Consider the following 15,853-nt stretch of genomic DNA (forward strand, 5'->3'; position numbering starts at 1 on the left):
AGACAGCCATTTGAGATTTCTTCATAGGGGGTAAAAAACCTCAAATCAGGTTTCTAAACTGTAAAAAACGGCTTTGAAAAAGAAAACACATGAAACCCCCTGATGCGTAACGCTTTCTCACATCTCCAGGACGGTCTTGAGTTGCTCCAGTTTGGACTTTTTCTCCTCGATCTCGCAGTCGTTGTGTTGGCCCAGTTCCAGCAGCAGCAGACGAGCGATATCCAGCACTTCCTACAAAAACAACAATGGATAGAATATAGATTGTCAATGGCCAAGAGCAACGGAACTTGGTTTAGAGCAAGTTCCAAACTTGTAGTACAAAAACTGAACTCATGGAGGCAATAATCACCATCAATATTCCTATTTTGTCTTGTCTTTTTCTAGAGATTGAATTACTTTATTCATTTTCCTCTTGCTGAGGATTTTGAGTTTTTCCTTGCCTTCAGGTAGGTTTTAGATCAGGGGATGCCGTCATAATAGTCTCTAGTCGGGAATAGCTCACCGGGTGCTGGATAATTGGGATTTTCTAGTAAAATGTTTTTTTTTAATAAGTTAATAATTAACCTGATAGTAACCTTAAAAATAAATAAAGTTCATGGGCTTCGTAGACAAAAAAAACTCGTTTCTATTGATATCTGGCTACCCTTTTAGCTTTGTAGCTCGTGTTGTTTCTTTCCTCAGCTATCTAGCTAGATTTTTTTTTTTTTTTGCATGCTATCTAGGAAACATTTGACCTTCATTGCTAGTTATCCAGCTGAATTTTGGCCTCCTTTCTAGCTCGCTATCTAGCTTTGTTTTTAGCTTTCTATCTGGCTATTTAAATGGCTTTTTACTCAATTGGCTATCTATCTAGCTTGCTTTTAGTTTTCTACCTGTACTTTTTTAACTTCTTTTTCGCTATTTAGCAAGCCATCTCGCCGAGTTGCTATTTCAGAAATTCAAATCAAAGTAGGTGCCGTTCATGCTAATGAGTAACAAAAAGTAACCTGACGCTTTGTAAAGTAGGCTTAAACGTATTTCCTCAAAAGTGTGTATTTCTAATCAGATTGTATCATGTTTCTCTGTTTCAAAATGTTGGTACCACCCCATGGGGAGGAGCAAAGGGGCGTTTCTTTTCCTCTTTGTCTTTGTCCAACCCGTTGGGACTTAAATAAAATACAGTGTAGTGGGGGAAGGGCTTCAAGGGGAAGGAACGTGGCCAGAGAGACGAACGCGGGTAAATTCCTCCTCTCCAACTGGCAGTTGTAAAAAGTCTAATGCCTGGTGTATTTTTAAGCGTGAGCCAGCTTTTAAATCGCTCTCCCACATGTAAGAGGTCGATTTAGACCCCACACGCTTGAAAAGGTTGAAGACCCCTGCTGTAAGTCGTAACAGTCCGTATGTCCGGCATTCTGTCGCCCACTACACCGTGTGCTTGTGGTCAAATATTACAAATTGAAAAAGAAGTCTAGCTCACCTGAAGCTGTTTGGGTTTCTTCAGCTTTAGCTTTCCATTTTTGTAGCCACCGCACTTCTCAAACAGTTCAAAAAACCTGCAAAAAAAAAAAAAAAAAAATCAAGCCTACGAAACTTGGGACATCAATAAGCTGGTCAGCGTGTTGACTCCATACAGAGGATGGCGCACTTCCATTTTCATCTTCTGCTTGGGCGTGCGGTCGCCGTGGCGGATGATGGCGATAACACATCGCAGTTCCATCCTGCGTTTCAAGGAAATGAGATGAAATGAGGCGCAATAAGAGACCATCCTCATAGATTCCTTGGATGCCAAGTACATCCGATAAATTTGCCTGGTCTCTAAAGGGAAAACGCATTACCGTTTTTCCAGATCTAGAATCTAGGTTCAATCAATTTAACCCATCCATTATCTGCACTGCTTATCCTCAGTAGGGTCCCGGGGGTGCTGGAGCCCATCCCAGGTATCTTTGGGCAGTGGGTAGGGGACACCCTTAACTGCATGCCAGCCAATCACCGAGACAGACGATTTCCTCGCTCATTCACACCTAGGGACAATTTGGACCGGCCAATTAACCTGACATGCATGTTTTTGGAATGTGGGAGAAAACCAGAGTGCCCGGAGGAAACCCACGCAAGCACAGAGAGAACATGCAAACTCCACACAGGAGGTTTGATCTCGTGACCTCAGAACTGTGCCACACAGGTGCTAACCACTTCTCCACCATGCTGCCCCTCAATTTAACGCTGAGTTGGAAAATTGTGCCATGGCTGCACATTTGAGCAAGTTTTTCCAGAGTCAGTGTTGTTTCAACTTGATAAACACAGTTCTGATTTGACGAGTCACCATGGCGAGGTGGAAGCCGGGGGTACTGTTTAGAACTCCTTCCCAACTAGAAAGCCCTGGAAATGACAGAAAAAGAACAGAAGGAAAGAAACAAAAAATAATGTAGAAAAAGAAACATAGAAAGAAAAAGACAAAGAAAACAAAGGTGAAAGAAACAACAAAAGGAGAGAAAAAATAAAAGAGAGAAAGAAAAGAAACAGCAAAAGAAAGAGAGGAGAAAGAATAAGAGAAAGAAAAAGAAAGCAAGAAAAACAGATGGAAAAGAAAATAGAGAAAGAATGAAAAAAAGAGAAAGAAAAAAGGGAGAGTGAAAAAAAGGAGAGGGAGAAGTAAAGGAAAAAAGAGAAAAAGAAACACAGAAAGAGACAAAGAAACAAAGGAAAGAAAACTTAAGAAATAGATAAGGAAAGATATACAGGAAAAAAATACAAGAAAGAAATGTATCCAAAGAAAAACATACAGAAAAGAGAAAGAAACTCCTTTGTGTGCACGTACAATCAAAATTATTCTCATCCTCCCCCACTAATTGCATTGCCTTCATACAAAATTCGTGGGAAGATTTTAGCATACTTTTTGCCCCCCGAATCACCAACCATTACGAGACACTTTGAGCACCTACTTCACCATAACTGAACCCGGTAGAGATCTCGAGTGATCTCCTTTTGTGAAATGAACCCCGGGAAGCTCTCTTACAAGGAAAAGATTTGTTTTTCGGATGATTGTGACATAGGCGGCAGCGTACATGGTTCCTGAGGTGGTGGGCACGATGGGGATGTCTTCGGCCTCCATGGGGATGGACCAGGGGATGTGGAACTGCGGGGCCAACTCTCTCATCACCATGTTTCTGCCACAGACAAATCCAAAAACATTAATCTTCGAGAACAGGAAATCCAAAGGAAGCGAGGGCCAATGTGATTATATTCACCCTTTAGCGTTCTTGTCAAATTGGCCTCAAATCAATAAGATGTTTTTTCAAATGAAACGTTTGCTTCATTCCCATTTCGAAACCTTCGTTCGGCGAGGAAATTTCGGTTCTTTTGCCATTTTGCGTACTCGGCAGCCGATCGAATAACTTCGTGCTTCCGGACTTTCCCGAGCGTTATAAAATCGAATTTGCATATCATTTTTCAAAGTAGACGCACAGAGAATACAAGAAAAATGGATCCGTGGTTAGGAATCAATCCAAAACCCCAGCCGCAGAAGAAAGATTCAAAAGAAGCTAACAAAATGGATGACGCTACAAAACGTAAAACGTACATTAAAAGCATCGTAGAAAGAGGAGTTCACGTGGCTTGTAGCAAACATTGGATGAATGAAGATGAGTCAATACAGGGACATACTGATGGCAGATGGAAAATAGCCATGTCATATATACGCAATGAATAGATTTATAATAAACTTAATTTTAAAGTGTTGTTCTGTTATATATTATGATGATCAAACCTTAATACTTTGAAACAATGTTTTTTTTGCAATGAGTCGTCTTCTTGTGTTTCAAGTTGGGAAAAATGGGGCAGGCAACTTTTCAGAGTCCTGCTGTCCAGTAACTTTTTGTCATGAGTTTCAGACACTGGTACTACTAACGTTGAGTCATCTGAATTGGTACACATACACATAGAAGGTTTTTATTCTCGCCTGAATTTCTTTTGCAATCAAATCCCTGAAGATGAGAGTAGCATGGGCATCTTGGCCGGAAAACAGGTGAAACGATAGCTCAAAGTCTTACCTGGTGCTTTCTTAATTTTGATCACAATCTGAAAAACTCAACATTGTATTTGACACATTTTTCTAAGGCTAAGTTTAGGCCTTGCCAAAAGTGGCCATTTGGAGAAGACCAGTTTACAGCTATAAAAACTTTATTTACTTTGGCAAATTTTATGGACATTTTGAAAGAGTTGTAAATGTTTGACTCATTTTTTTCAGAAGTCAAGTCAATGATTGTGCACACTTGCACGTGGTAATCGCACATAAAAATGGATCTGGTGTTCAGCTGTGATTTGAATATACCATGTAAAATTGCATAAAATGAAATTAGGAATTTCATTGGCTAACCCACAGGTGTCAAACTTACAGCCCGCGGGCCACATCCAGCCCGGCGTACAATAATATCCGGACCGCAAAATCCTTTTATATTCATCTACTATAATGGCCCGGGTCTATGAAACCCCGATAACTTTCAAATTATACTCGGATACTAAAAACCACAATGGCCGAGAAAACTATGTTAACTGACATTGCCGGTAAACCCGTGTGTCTTATTTGTGGAGATTTTGTGGCCGTCATTAAGGAATTTCATGTGAAACGGCACTACGAGACAAAACTTCAGAGTCAGCTGAAAAACCTTGAATCCAGAGAAAAGATACAGAAAGTTGAAAAGTTCAAAAAGAATATGAAAATGTTTTTCACCAAAGCAAATTCCCAAAGTGAAAAGCACACATTTTATTTATATTTTCCGTTTTTTTCACATTTTCAATTTGTATAGTTTTGACAGGAGATATTTTTATGGAGAGCAACGATTTTTTATTCATTTAATGTTTAAGTTTGTTCATTCTGGAATAATATTTCTGATGGTTTTATATTCATATTTGTTTATGTATTTTTTTTTAAAAAAAAGGAAGGTTTTAGTGTATTCAATAAATATTTATCCTGTTCTGCCCGCGACCAAATGTGTTGAGTTCTGGCCCTCTGTACTGTATAATAATAATAATAATAATAATTTCCTTGTATTGTCATTCTGTGTAACAATGTACACAGAACGAAATGTCGATTACACCTGACCCGTTGTAGCGAGCCGATGCAGCCGCAGCCAACAGAGGGCGCCGCCGACCACTTTTTAAGTCTTAGGAATGACTCGGCCGGGGCGCGAACCACCGACCTCCCAGTCTCAAAGCGGGCGCCTTACCATCTAGGCTACTGAGCTATATACATATATATATGCGTTTTTCTCAAAGTGCATGCTTCCCAGAATTGACAATGTTTTCCTCAGAATGTTTTTGTCCTCTTTAGATTCTCCAAAATTACGCGATTTCCAAGTAAATCGTTGGAGTTGGCCTGACCCAGCCAAATTCCTGTCAGCTTGCAAGCTGTTAATAACACTTGCTGACATTTAAACTCGGGAGAAACAAGCCTGGAATTTCCTGTCCAAACAAATGTGTCCTCATTATGTTGATAATTTCCGACTTCATTAATCCACAACACCAGCAGACCCTAAGAACGTTAAGGGCATTGCAAAACAAATATTGCTTAAATGTCTTTCTATGAGACATAGATAAGATCAGGGGATGGTCTCATTGTAACCTGTTCAGTCCTTAAGAGACATTTTTGTGACTAAGAGCGTCACACATCAATGGGACTTGACATACCCGAGCACCTTGGCGCAGTCGTCGTAGTACTTCATGGAGTTTTTGACGAAGCTGAAGCCGTTGACGTCGCACACGAACGAGTGGCCGTTGGCTCGGAGCAGGTCGAAGCCGCACACCGTTTGCTAACGTTTCCGGCAAAAGAGATCAGTTCAGAAAAAAAGCAGATAATTGAACTAGGGTTGTGCTATAACAGTATTACATTAAAAGCGATTCAATAAAATAAGGTGTGTTCTCGATTTTTTTTTAAATGCAATTCACTCCAGGGTACGGGTTTCCAAACCTTTTCTAAAATAGCAACTTAGCGAGATGGCTTGCTAAGGAGCTAAAAGGTAGCTTGGTAGTTAGCTAGAAAGGGAGCTAAAAGAGTAAAAAAACATCTAAAAAGCCAGATAGGAATTTAAAAACAAAGTTAGCTCGCTAGAAAGGAGGCCAAAATTTAGCTTGATACCTAGCAAAAATGTTAAATGTTAGCTCGATAGCATGCAAAAAATATAATATGCTAGCTAGGTAGCTAAGGAAAGAAAAATAGCTAGCTACAAAGCTAAAAAGGTCGCCACATATTCATGTAATGATTATCAATACTATGCTATGATGCTAAAGGATTTTATACATTTGACTATAAAAGATAATATACGATTGACTAAAGTACATGTATTCAGTTCAATAAAAATATTCACTGACTGTTTTAATTCAAGGTACATTAAAAGGTTAGGCTGTGTGGAATGCATCAGACGTATTTCTGATAACAGAAATCCTGTGAGTGCTGACGGAGAAGGCCAGACGCACAAGGGCAGACTTCGGAGCGCCGCTGGTATGCGACACGCCCTCATGCGAGGGGAAGACCAATAAGAGAAAGCTAACGTTAATTACAGATGACATATAGCTCATAGCATATGGGATGTATTTTCTTAGCTATTTGAAATGTATAAATGATCCGGGGCAACTGGGAGGGGAGCGTGGTCTCCTGTTGATACACTTCTTCTGTTAGGAACAATAAACATCCGCTCCCGTGTGAAATGTCGGCTTTCCTGGTCATTTTTCTCTCACGAAACAAGCACGCATAAATTCTTGGATGAATGCAGGTTGTGTTTGGTTAATGGAGTCAGATAACTCATTCGAACAATTAGGTAAACGCTACATTTTGATAATTAATTCCCAATAATGCCCATGAGCCGAAATTGATTTCTTTACATTTCTGAAATAACGACCCATCATGTTATTGCTACGTTATTACATGGTTAATGATTAAATATGGGGTTAAATAGACTTAGTAGACCACTCAAAAAATCATTTGACTAGAAAATCACAATGACGCAGCAGTAGCGAGTTCTTTACAGACCAGGACCGAGGAAACCTTAGCCGGAGACCCCTGTTCTAATGGTGGTACAATACTTTTGTTGTATTCATTGACTGTTACCTTGAAGGCCAGGCAAACTTTCCGTGCGACCAGCTTCTCCATGGCGGTCAACATGACGGGATACCGGATCTCCTTCCCTTCGCTGTCTCGCTCCACTTTGCCGTCCAGCGCCGGAGACTTGCGGGCCTCGGCGTGGGCGTAGTCCGGACCCACCGTGTACACCTGAGGAATTCAAGATTTTCTGAACTACGAGTTACAGTCTCTTTCGTAGTTTGGCCGAGAACGCGACTTACACTCCGGTGAGACTTATTTGTGAAATTATGAACATGCGAGGATATCCTTGTGTCATGATTGCTGATTCGGGGCACTGACTCTTTTTAAACCCCTGTCTTCCAAGAGGAAGCTGTCAGACCGTCTGCGAACCTATGCTCTCAGCTAGGCAAGCTTTTGTGCTCTCCGACATTATCCTGCCCTGTTTCCTGCCTGATACCGGTTGCTGACCTGTTTCTGGACCTGTTTCTGCTTTTGCTTGTCTGTCCCGGCCATCGACCTGTTTTGCCCTGTTTCCTGCCTGATACCTGTTGCCAACCTCTTTTCTGGATTCGTTACTGCCCTTGCTCGTCCGTCCCGGCCATCGACCTGTTTTCTCGCTGTCTACGATTACCCTCGCTTGACAAAGAAGTGTCACTTCCGCGTTCCTGCCATCAGCTACCCATGTTTGACGATCATCGGATCGTGGAAGCAAGCGCTGCTCTCTTTCTCAATAAAAACTGAGTAAAACGAACGCTATTGGGTCCTGTCTCCGTTTCTGGCTTGTGACACCTTGAGTTTTAACATTTTTATTACAGGTACACAAACCCCATCGTCGTGGATTTTCAACACCCCTTAGCGTTCCTGTCCCAATCCGAGACATACCCAAAGTCAACTGAACTCTTCTTGAACCCTTTGGAGAATATGGACACATTTGGTGTCTTTATAAAGGTTAGAACGTGACAGAGGCCTGCTATTGGCCGGGAGTGGCGTCAATCAAAAGGACAGAGAAGCTTTTTGGGTCATATTGGGAATCATTTTACGAGTCTGTTTATATCATAACATCATAGGCGCCGCCGCGAGCGGAAGCCTTTCCAGCAGCTCCGTGTTTTTTCACACTTTTTGTGATTTCTTGTTTTAAGTGTCTGCTTCTATCTTCGGTCTTTTTCGTCCCGTTTGACAACTAAACTTTGGATGACTTTCTATCCTATGGTTATGGGTTTTAACGCACAAAAATGCGTTTATTCGAGGAATCGACTCCTTGCCCTGAAGAATTCTCGTGCCGGCGTGATGAGGGGGCCCTATCGTGGATGCAGAGCCGAAGCTAAGGCTAAGCGGCTAGCGGCGTTATAAGCCTTCGGTACCGTCCGTAATCTCGGGAAATGTGAACTCTCTACCAAATAAGACCGACGAACTGGCTGTGCTGGTGAAAAACATCAAAGCGTACAGGGAGTGCAGTTTGCTGTGTTTTACGGAACCGTGGCTCATCCCGGACGCTAACGTGGAGCTACCCGGCTTCAGCGCTGTTAGGACAGACAGAGACACAAAAGCCTGCGGAAAGCGGAGAGGAGGCGGACTCGCTACCGATGTGAACACGAGGTGGTGTAACCCTGGGCACAAAGATTTCCATCTGCTACAGGGACGTCCAACTTTTGGCCTAGTGTCTGACGTCATCCACTCCGCTGTTGCTAACTACAACACAGCACCCTGAGGCCATCCTGTTCATCTGTTCGTAAACAACAAAAGGATACTGCTGGAAGTGTGAATTTCCCTACGGGGATGAATAAAGTATCTATCTATATGGTAATAAAAATGATGTGGCAAGACGAGTGAATTGCAGCAAGGAACATCCAACAGAGCATAGAGAAACGCTTTTCGGCAGATTTTATTTTTCATATGTGGGCATTCGGGTATGTTTTGGAGTCAATACGGTTGGATTCTATGGATTGTTGTGGAGAGACATTGAGAATTAGCTTTAGCTATGAGTGTATGGAGCATACGTGTCCCTTTTCAAATAAACGAAACTCAAACTTAAACTTAAACAAAGCCATTTCAAGAAGTGGAAGAATGATGAGTGACCTCAACGTTATAGTTTTGGGGTATCTTGTTTCTGACCGATGGTGATGTTTCTGTGACAAGTATATTTTGAAATCGTCACGATTACTGATGCGGGGCACCCAACTGCCTCGGAAGCCGATTGGCTGCCTGTCTCTTTTTATACCCCCGTCGTCCTGTCAACATTTGTCGGATCGTCTGCAAACCTACGCTACACGCTAGGCAAGCCTTTCGACCCTGACTCTCTCCTGTTCTGATTCCCGCCTGTTTCCCTGTTACGACCCATTTTCTGAACTTGACTAGGATTTTTGCTCCCCAGTCCCGGCGACAGATCTGTTTTTTCTTAATTTGGTGCCACATACACTCCTGAGCCACTTCATAGCGCCACAATTTGGACTTGGAAGCCGGTTGAGCGGCGTACCTTGACGTCCGTGCCGTCGGTGGGCATGAACTCCTCGTAGATGTACGCTCCCGCCTTGCGTACGTTGCTCTCCGGTGAGTATACGCTGCTGCGACTTCCGATCTGCAAGAATTTGGATTTGTCGTTTTGTTGGCCACATCACGAACAACCTCGTGTTCAACAAGGATAAATATTTAACTGATATATCTATATATTTTTCTTTTTTCTTTTTCTTGTCTAATGTATTGATTTTCTAGTAAGATACATAATAATAAATCATATTTAGTATGAGTCATTTTATGAACACATTTTTGGAATAAGAAAATAAGGAAAAAAGTGAAACATTGCTAATATCATGCTACATTTTTACTATCATTCACCCATACCTCCTTTATCTGCACGGCTTATCCTCAGTAGGGTCGCGGGGGTTATGGAGCCCAACCCAGCTATCTTGGGGCAGTGGGCAGGGGACACAGAGACAACTCACTCTCTCATTCACACCTAGGGACAATTGCATGTTTTTCGAATGTGGGAGGAAACCGGAGTGCCCGGAGGAAACCCACGCAAGCACGGGGAGAACATGCAAACCCCGCAAAGGAAGGTAGCCGAATCTGATTACATGACCTCTGAATGGTGCCGCCGACGTCCTAGCCACTCAGCCGCTGTGTCGGTTTACTTTCATTCAAATATATTAAAATAAAACGTTAAATCACAACAGCAAAACATCTATTGATCTCAACGTTACGTTTTTGGCCATATACTGTATAATATTAAAAGGATGAAAAAAAAAAAAATTTAAAACAATAAAAGAAAATATAATAAATATAATAACATTTCAATAAAAATCTCTACTAGTGAGAGATAATTTTGCTTTCTAAATTATTAATTTTATATTCTACCAAATTTTACATTTTTAATTATCAAAATACTTTCGGAATATTATTTCATAAGTCAGATCATTTATTTCTGATTTTCAGTATTCATTATTATTATTATTACTCCAAGATATTTTCATATTTGATCCCACTCCTTCACTCCTTCTCTTCCCTTTGGGCTGCCAGCAAGGTTTTGATTTGAAATAGCTTTATTATTTTTACTTCAAAGTTTTTGTTCAATGTTGATAAGTGTATTGCTTTTTTTAATATTGGACACCTGCGCAGTGGTTAGCGCGTGTGCGGCACAGTTCTGAGGTCATGGGATCAAACCTCCTGTGTGGAGTTTGCATGTTCTCTCCGCGCTTGCGTGGGTTTCCTCCCACATTCCAAAAACATGCATGTCAGGTCTGTCTCTTGTGTGCCCTGCGACTGGCTGGCAACCAGTTTAGGGTGTCCCCTGCCCACTGCCCGAAGATAGCTGGGATGGGCTCCAGCACCCCCGTGACCCTACTGAGGATAAGTGGAGCAGATAATGGAGGGATGGATGGATGGACACCAGCAAAGCAGATTGCATCAGATGCCAGTTCATTACTTCTATTATTATACCTCAGTGTTGTTCGTTCGTTTGACTATCATGCACTGTTTAATCATTGTCACAATCGGCCAATGATGTTTCTGTTCTTTGACCTCCACACCCTTTACGCCCATTACGTTTTCTTGCCCATTACAATGTTTTTACTTTTCTAAAAAGCCTCTGGCTGCCGCCGCCCGCCGAGGTGGGATAGTAGATGTAGACGTTGTGGTCCTCGGCACATACGGGCTTTTCCACAAAAGGTTTGGGGAAGACCTCCCCGTTCACCTCCACGTGGTCCTCGCACTCCACCAGGTTGCACTCTGAAACACAATATTTCGGACTATAATCTTGTAAGGTATTTCCCTGCGACCAAGGCGTTTCCCCTAAGCGCTTCCAACCACCCACTCTGACAACACAACGAAAGATCCACAATTTATTCACAGGAAGTGACCAAACTCTCCAGCTGTAAATAAAGATTTGAAACCCCAAATGCTTCGTTTGTAATAAACATATTGATGATATTATGTCAGAAGATTCATCTCAGTGCATGTCCAAATAAAGTTTCACCTATTATTTTTGAAGTGAACGTCGTTGGGCGTCGCCCCAAAATATACGCAGAGAGATATGACAAAAAGGGAACACGCTTTATTGCATTTAAAGTTCCAGGCGTTCAACATTGGTCTTTATAGTGTTCTCAAATAAAGTTAAAATATCAGCTTGTATCCTCTTGCAACAACATCATCCCACGACCTTCACCAGATGCCTACATACTTATCATTAGTTATTATGCACATTCCACAACATTATCACTTAATACACAAATTGGTGAACTTTATTTTGAAAAGGATCAACAGGAAACGCCCCCGGTGACTGACATCAAGAGCCTTTAAAAGAGAGGTGCGAACGCCTTTCTTGCTTTTTCCTCAATCGCGCTCTGAGGGGAGGTCTTCCCGGCCTTTGCCCCTTTGGGACAATGGGGACAAAGGAGGCCGGGATCAAGGACAGGCCCCTCTGGGAGGAAGCCATCCGCACGCCAATGACTAGGCCTAAATAGCCTGATAAAACCCAGCCAGGCTGGGTATAAATATAATTCTGATACGGAATGAAATAATTCCTGATTATTTGGATAAGTTGATTATGTCAAAACCAGGTTTAATAATCAGTACTTTCTTCTACAGAATTTCAACCCCCTGCCCAACACCGCAAGTCCTATTATCAAATAAGTCGATTTAAATTTCCTTGACATGTGAATAAAACATAGTTGTTAGAATCAAACCAGGTGCAACAGTTAATTGTTTGTCTATATATTTTCTTTTAGGCTAATCAATCATTATCATTACCAATGAATTTCAAAATCAACCATTTAAAGCTAAATACAATATATTTAGAGTATGGCTTCCTTCATGATAAATGATATTAGAGACGAAAAGAGGCTATTTTGGGACCTAATATGTGTGAAAAAACGTGAGCACCACCTGCTGGCCAGAACGGTAACCACCAAATGAGACGCTGAACCAAATAACTCCAATTTAAAGCAAATTTCTCTGTGATCTATTACCGAGACTCCCACCCAAAATGTTTACCTTCGGGATTGTCCGGATCTCGGTTGAGCACGCCGTATCGAGGTAGGTCGATGCCTTCTTCTCGAAGGATGCGATATACTTCTCTCCTGCCGCAGAAATAAAGAACAGGCTCAGTCACCAAGTTATAGTCAAACACATAATTGCAGTGAAATGAATTCTTTAATAACAATGAAAGCAAAGAAAAAAACCAAATGTAAGTGTAAGAAAGCAATTTAGAGAGCGGCCGGCTAGCTGCGCGCTAGCATCGGGTGTCTTGGAGTGGAAACAGATCCCCGGGATGATTTAAATAAGACCGTCCCACGAGTTGTAGCTTCAGGTCATCCGTTTCATGGCGTTGGCAAGAGACAGGGTCTGCAGCAGTGACTGAGATTTGTTAGCCTAGCCTTTAGCAGTAGGCTGTACCGGCAGTATCGATCTTGCATTCTCGCCGCCCCAGTCGCTTCCTGGATGAAATAATAATCCACGGAGCACCCACTGGTGATCCATTTCTTCCATTTCTTTGTGCTCTTCTGTGGGGTCTAAATTGAGCTATTTAAAAGTTGGCTAACGCTAAGAAAGATACACCAGGCATTCGACTTTTTACAACTGCAGTTGGAGAGTGGGAGGGGCCAGGAGGGGAGGAACTTACTCGCGTCCGTCTCCTGGCCGCGCTCCCTAACTCTGAGGGCCCTTCCTCCACCAAACTGTATTTTATTTAGTAGAACAAAGACAAAGAAAGAAAGAAAATCCCCTTTGGCCGGTACCAATATTTGAAACAGAAACGTGATACCATCTGGTTAGAAATACACACTTTTGAGGCAATAGTTTAAGCCCACTTTACATTTTCTGACTCTCCTCAGAGGCATATTTAATTGATTAATTAATTTTCAATGTAAGGAGCTGCTAAAAGCGGCCGCGGTGCTTCCTAGTTCCTTAACGGAAGCAGCGCCCAACCGCTGTTTGACTGACAGTTTACAACAGCCTATCACAGTCGCGCACACAGACAGTCACACCCACCCTACAATGCACCCTCCCTAACCTCTCCTCCCCATGTTATCAGAACACAATGTACATTACAATTATATCAATGACAATAAAGACAAAATCGGTTCTGGATCCAATCGTTCCCTGCTTGTAAACGCATTCAGTGACAAGCACCAATATTTTGTGTTTTTTTTTTTGCATACCTGTCCTGAATAAAATACTGCATGTTGAGGTCATTGATGAGCAGCGGGTTCCTGAGTTTAGCATATTCTACAGCTTTGTCCAGTGGGAAACCTGCACAAAAAACAACGTTTTACACTTAAACCACAAATACAAATACTATCAAAAGCTTCGATAAATCAATTTGCTTCCTATTTCTTCCTATTTTAACACCCATACATCCATTTTCTGCACGGCTTATCCTCAGTAGGAGTGCTGGAGCCCATCCCAGCTATCTTCCGGCATAGGGCAGGGGACACCCTGAACTGGTTGCCAGCCAATCGCAGGGCACACAGGGACAGACAATTTGCTCGCTCATTCACACCTAGGGACAATTTGGAGTCGCCCATCAACCTGCCATGCATGTTTTGGGAAGGTGGGAGGAAAAATACGCAGACAATGGGAAACACATGTAAACTCTGCGGGGGGAGGCGGCCAATCGACCTGACATGCATGTTTTTGGAACGTGGGAGGAAACCGAAGTGCCCAGAGGAAACCAAGCAAGCAAGGGGAGAACATGCAAACTCCACACAGGAAACTAGCTGGATTTGCCAAGGCTGATATTTCAAACTAAAAATATTATTTGATGAGGTAAAAAAAAAAAATCGATAACTTTATTTTATATTTTTTTTTAGCATTTATGAGAAGAACAACGGATCTGACCTTTGGAGTGAAAAGAAATGAGGCAGTCGCAGAGCGGCCATTTGTCGACAGGCTCCCCCAGGATGACGTCCTCGGGGAAGACCACCACCTGGATGTAGTCGAACTTGCAGAGGCGCTCCAGGATGTGCGTCATGGGTTTGGACTTGGACTTCTTCATCATGCAGCAGATGCCCACCGTGATCTGACGCTCTGGTGGCTGACGGGGGAGGAGCGTGCAGATCTAGGATTACGTTTAAGAATCTGTAACTCGGAATCAGAGGTCTATCGATTTATCAGGACCGATATTTGACCGATATCTGTATCGGCCTGTTTTTAAACATTATCATTAAGTCACAGATGCAGCAACCTGAGAGTCTCTCTCTTGCTCCTACAAACCATCTTCCCTCGACTTCCATAATTCCAGCCCTCACCCAAGATCCAAACTGAATCCTAGATCCAAACCTAATCTTAGCTACAACCATCGACCAAGCTATAATCCTAACCCAAGCTCCAAACTAGAGGTCGAGCAATAATGGAGCAAGCCGATTATCTGCACCAACATTTGGGAATTTGACGGATATCGATATCATTGTTTTTATTTATTTGACAGGCTGCTTACTTATTATTTATTTATTTATTAACATAGCGAGCCGCAGCCTTTCCAGCAGCTCCGTGTTATTTCGCACTTTTTGTGATTTATTGTTTTATTGCTTCTATCTTCGGTCTTTTTCGTCCCGTTTGACAACTAAACTTTGGATGACTTTCTATCCTATGGTTATGGGTTTTAACGCACAAAAATGCGTTTATTCGAGGAATCGACTCCTTGCCCTGAAGAATTCTCGTGCCGGTGTGATGAGGGGGCCCTATCGTGGATGCAGAGCCGGAGCTAGCTAAGCGGCTAGCAGCGTTATAAGTCTTTGGTACCGTCCGTAATCATGGGAAATGTGAACTCTCTACTAAATGAGACCAACGAACTGGCTGTGCTGGAGAAAAACATCAAAGCATAAAGGAAGTGCAGTTTGCTGTGTTTTACAGAAACGTCTAGCATCCCGGACGCTAACGTGGAGCTACCCGGCTTCAGCGCTGTTAGGGCAGACAGAGACAGGTGGACTACGTGAACAGGAGGTGATGTAACCCTGGGCGCAAACATCTCCATCTGCTGCAGGGACGTGGAACTTTTGGCCTAGCGTGTGACGTCATCCACTCCGCTGTGGCTAAACTACAACACAGCACCCCGAGGCCATCCTGTTCATCTGTTATTAAACAACAAAAGGATACTGCTGGAAGTGTTAATTTCCCTACGGGGATGAATAAAGTATCTATCTATCTATCTATCTATTTAGGCTGAAATGCATCCGAGCCCCTCTCCCCCTACCCTAGCTCCTACTCCTCTCCTTCTTGCTACCCACCCCGCACGCTCTGATTAGAGACTAGTGTAGCATTGGGTGGAAAAGAGGTGAGACAATAACTAAAAGTCTTTTTTTGGTACCTTGT

At 42.5% G+C, this 15,853-nt stretch overlaps 1 protein-coding gene across 8 annotated transcripts in view; it reads right to left on the bottom strand.

Moving 5' to 3' along the window:
* Positions 1–15,853, bottom strand: part of ppip5k1b (diphosphoinositol pentakisphosphate kinase 1b) — a 74,676-nt gene that overhangs the window by 37,832 nt on the left and 20,991 nt on the right. For 6 of the 8 annotated variants that reach the window (XM_088339499.1, XM_088339495.1, XM_088339497.1 and 3 more), the window contains exons 5-15: positions 14,381–14,600; positions 13,702–13,792; positions 12,536–12,621; positions 11,118–11,272; positions 9,525–9,626; positions 7,079–7,240; positions 5,662–5,783; positions 3,042–3,143; positions 1,611–1,697; positions 1,457–1,532; positions 122–231 (exon numbers count right to left, since the gene is read on the bottom strand). In XM_088339499.1, coding sequence (XP_088195625.1) covers positions 122–231; positions 1,457–1,532; positions 1,611–1,697; positions 3,042–3,143; positions 5,662–5,783; positions 7,079–7,240; positions 9,525–9,626; positions 11,118–11,272; positions 12,536–12,621; positions 13,702–13,792; positions 14,381–14,600 — 1,313 coding nt within the window. The remainder of the gene's footprint in view (positions 1–121; positions 232–1,456; positions 1,533–1,610; positions 1,698–3,041; positions 3,144–5,661; positions 5,784–7,078; positions 7,241–9,524; positions 9,627–11,117; positions 11,273–12,535; positions 12,622–13,701; positions 13,793–14,380; positions 14,601–15,853) is intronic. The other 2 variants (XM_088339500.1, XM_088339494.1) reach the window with 1 other exon arrangement.

The sequence above is a fragment of the Urocampus carinirostris genome, chromosome 7, assembly GCF_059441175.1.
Source record: "Urocampus carinirostris isolate Australia breed hairy pipefish chromosome 7, RoL_Ucar_1.0, whole genome shotgun sequence".
NCBI classification, from domain to species: Eukaryota; Metazoa; Chordata; class Actinopteri; order Syngnathiformes; family Syngnathidae; genus Urocampus; species Urocampus carinirostris.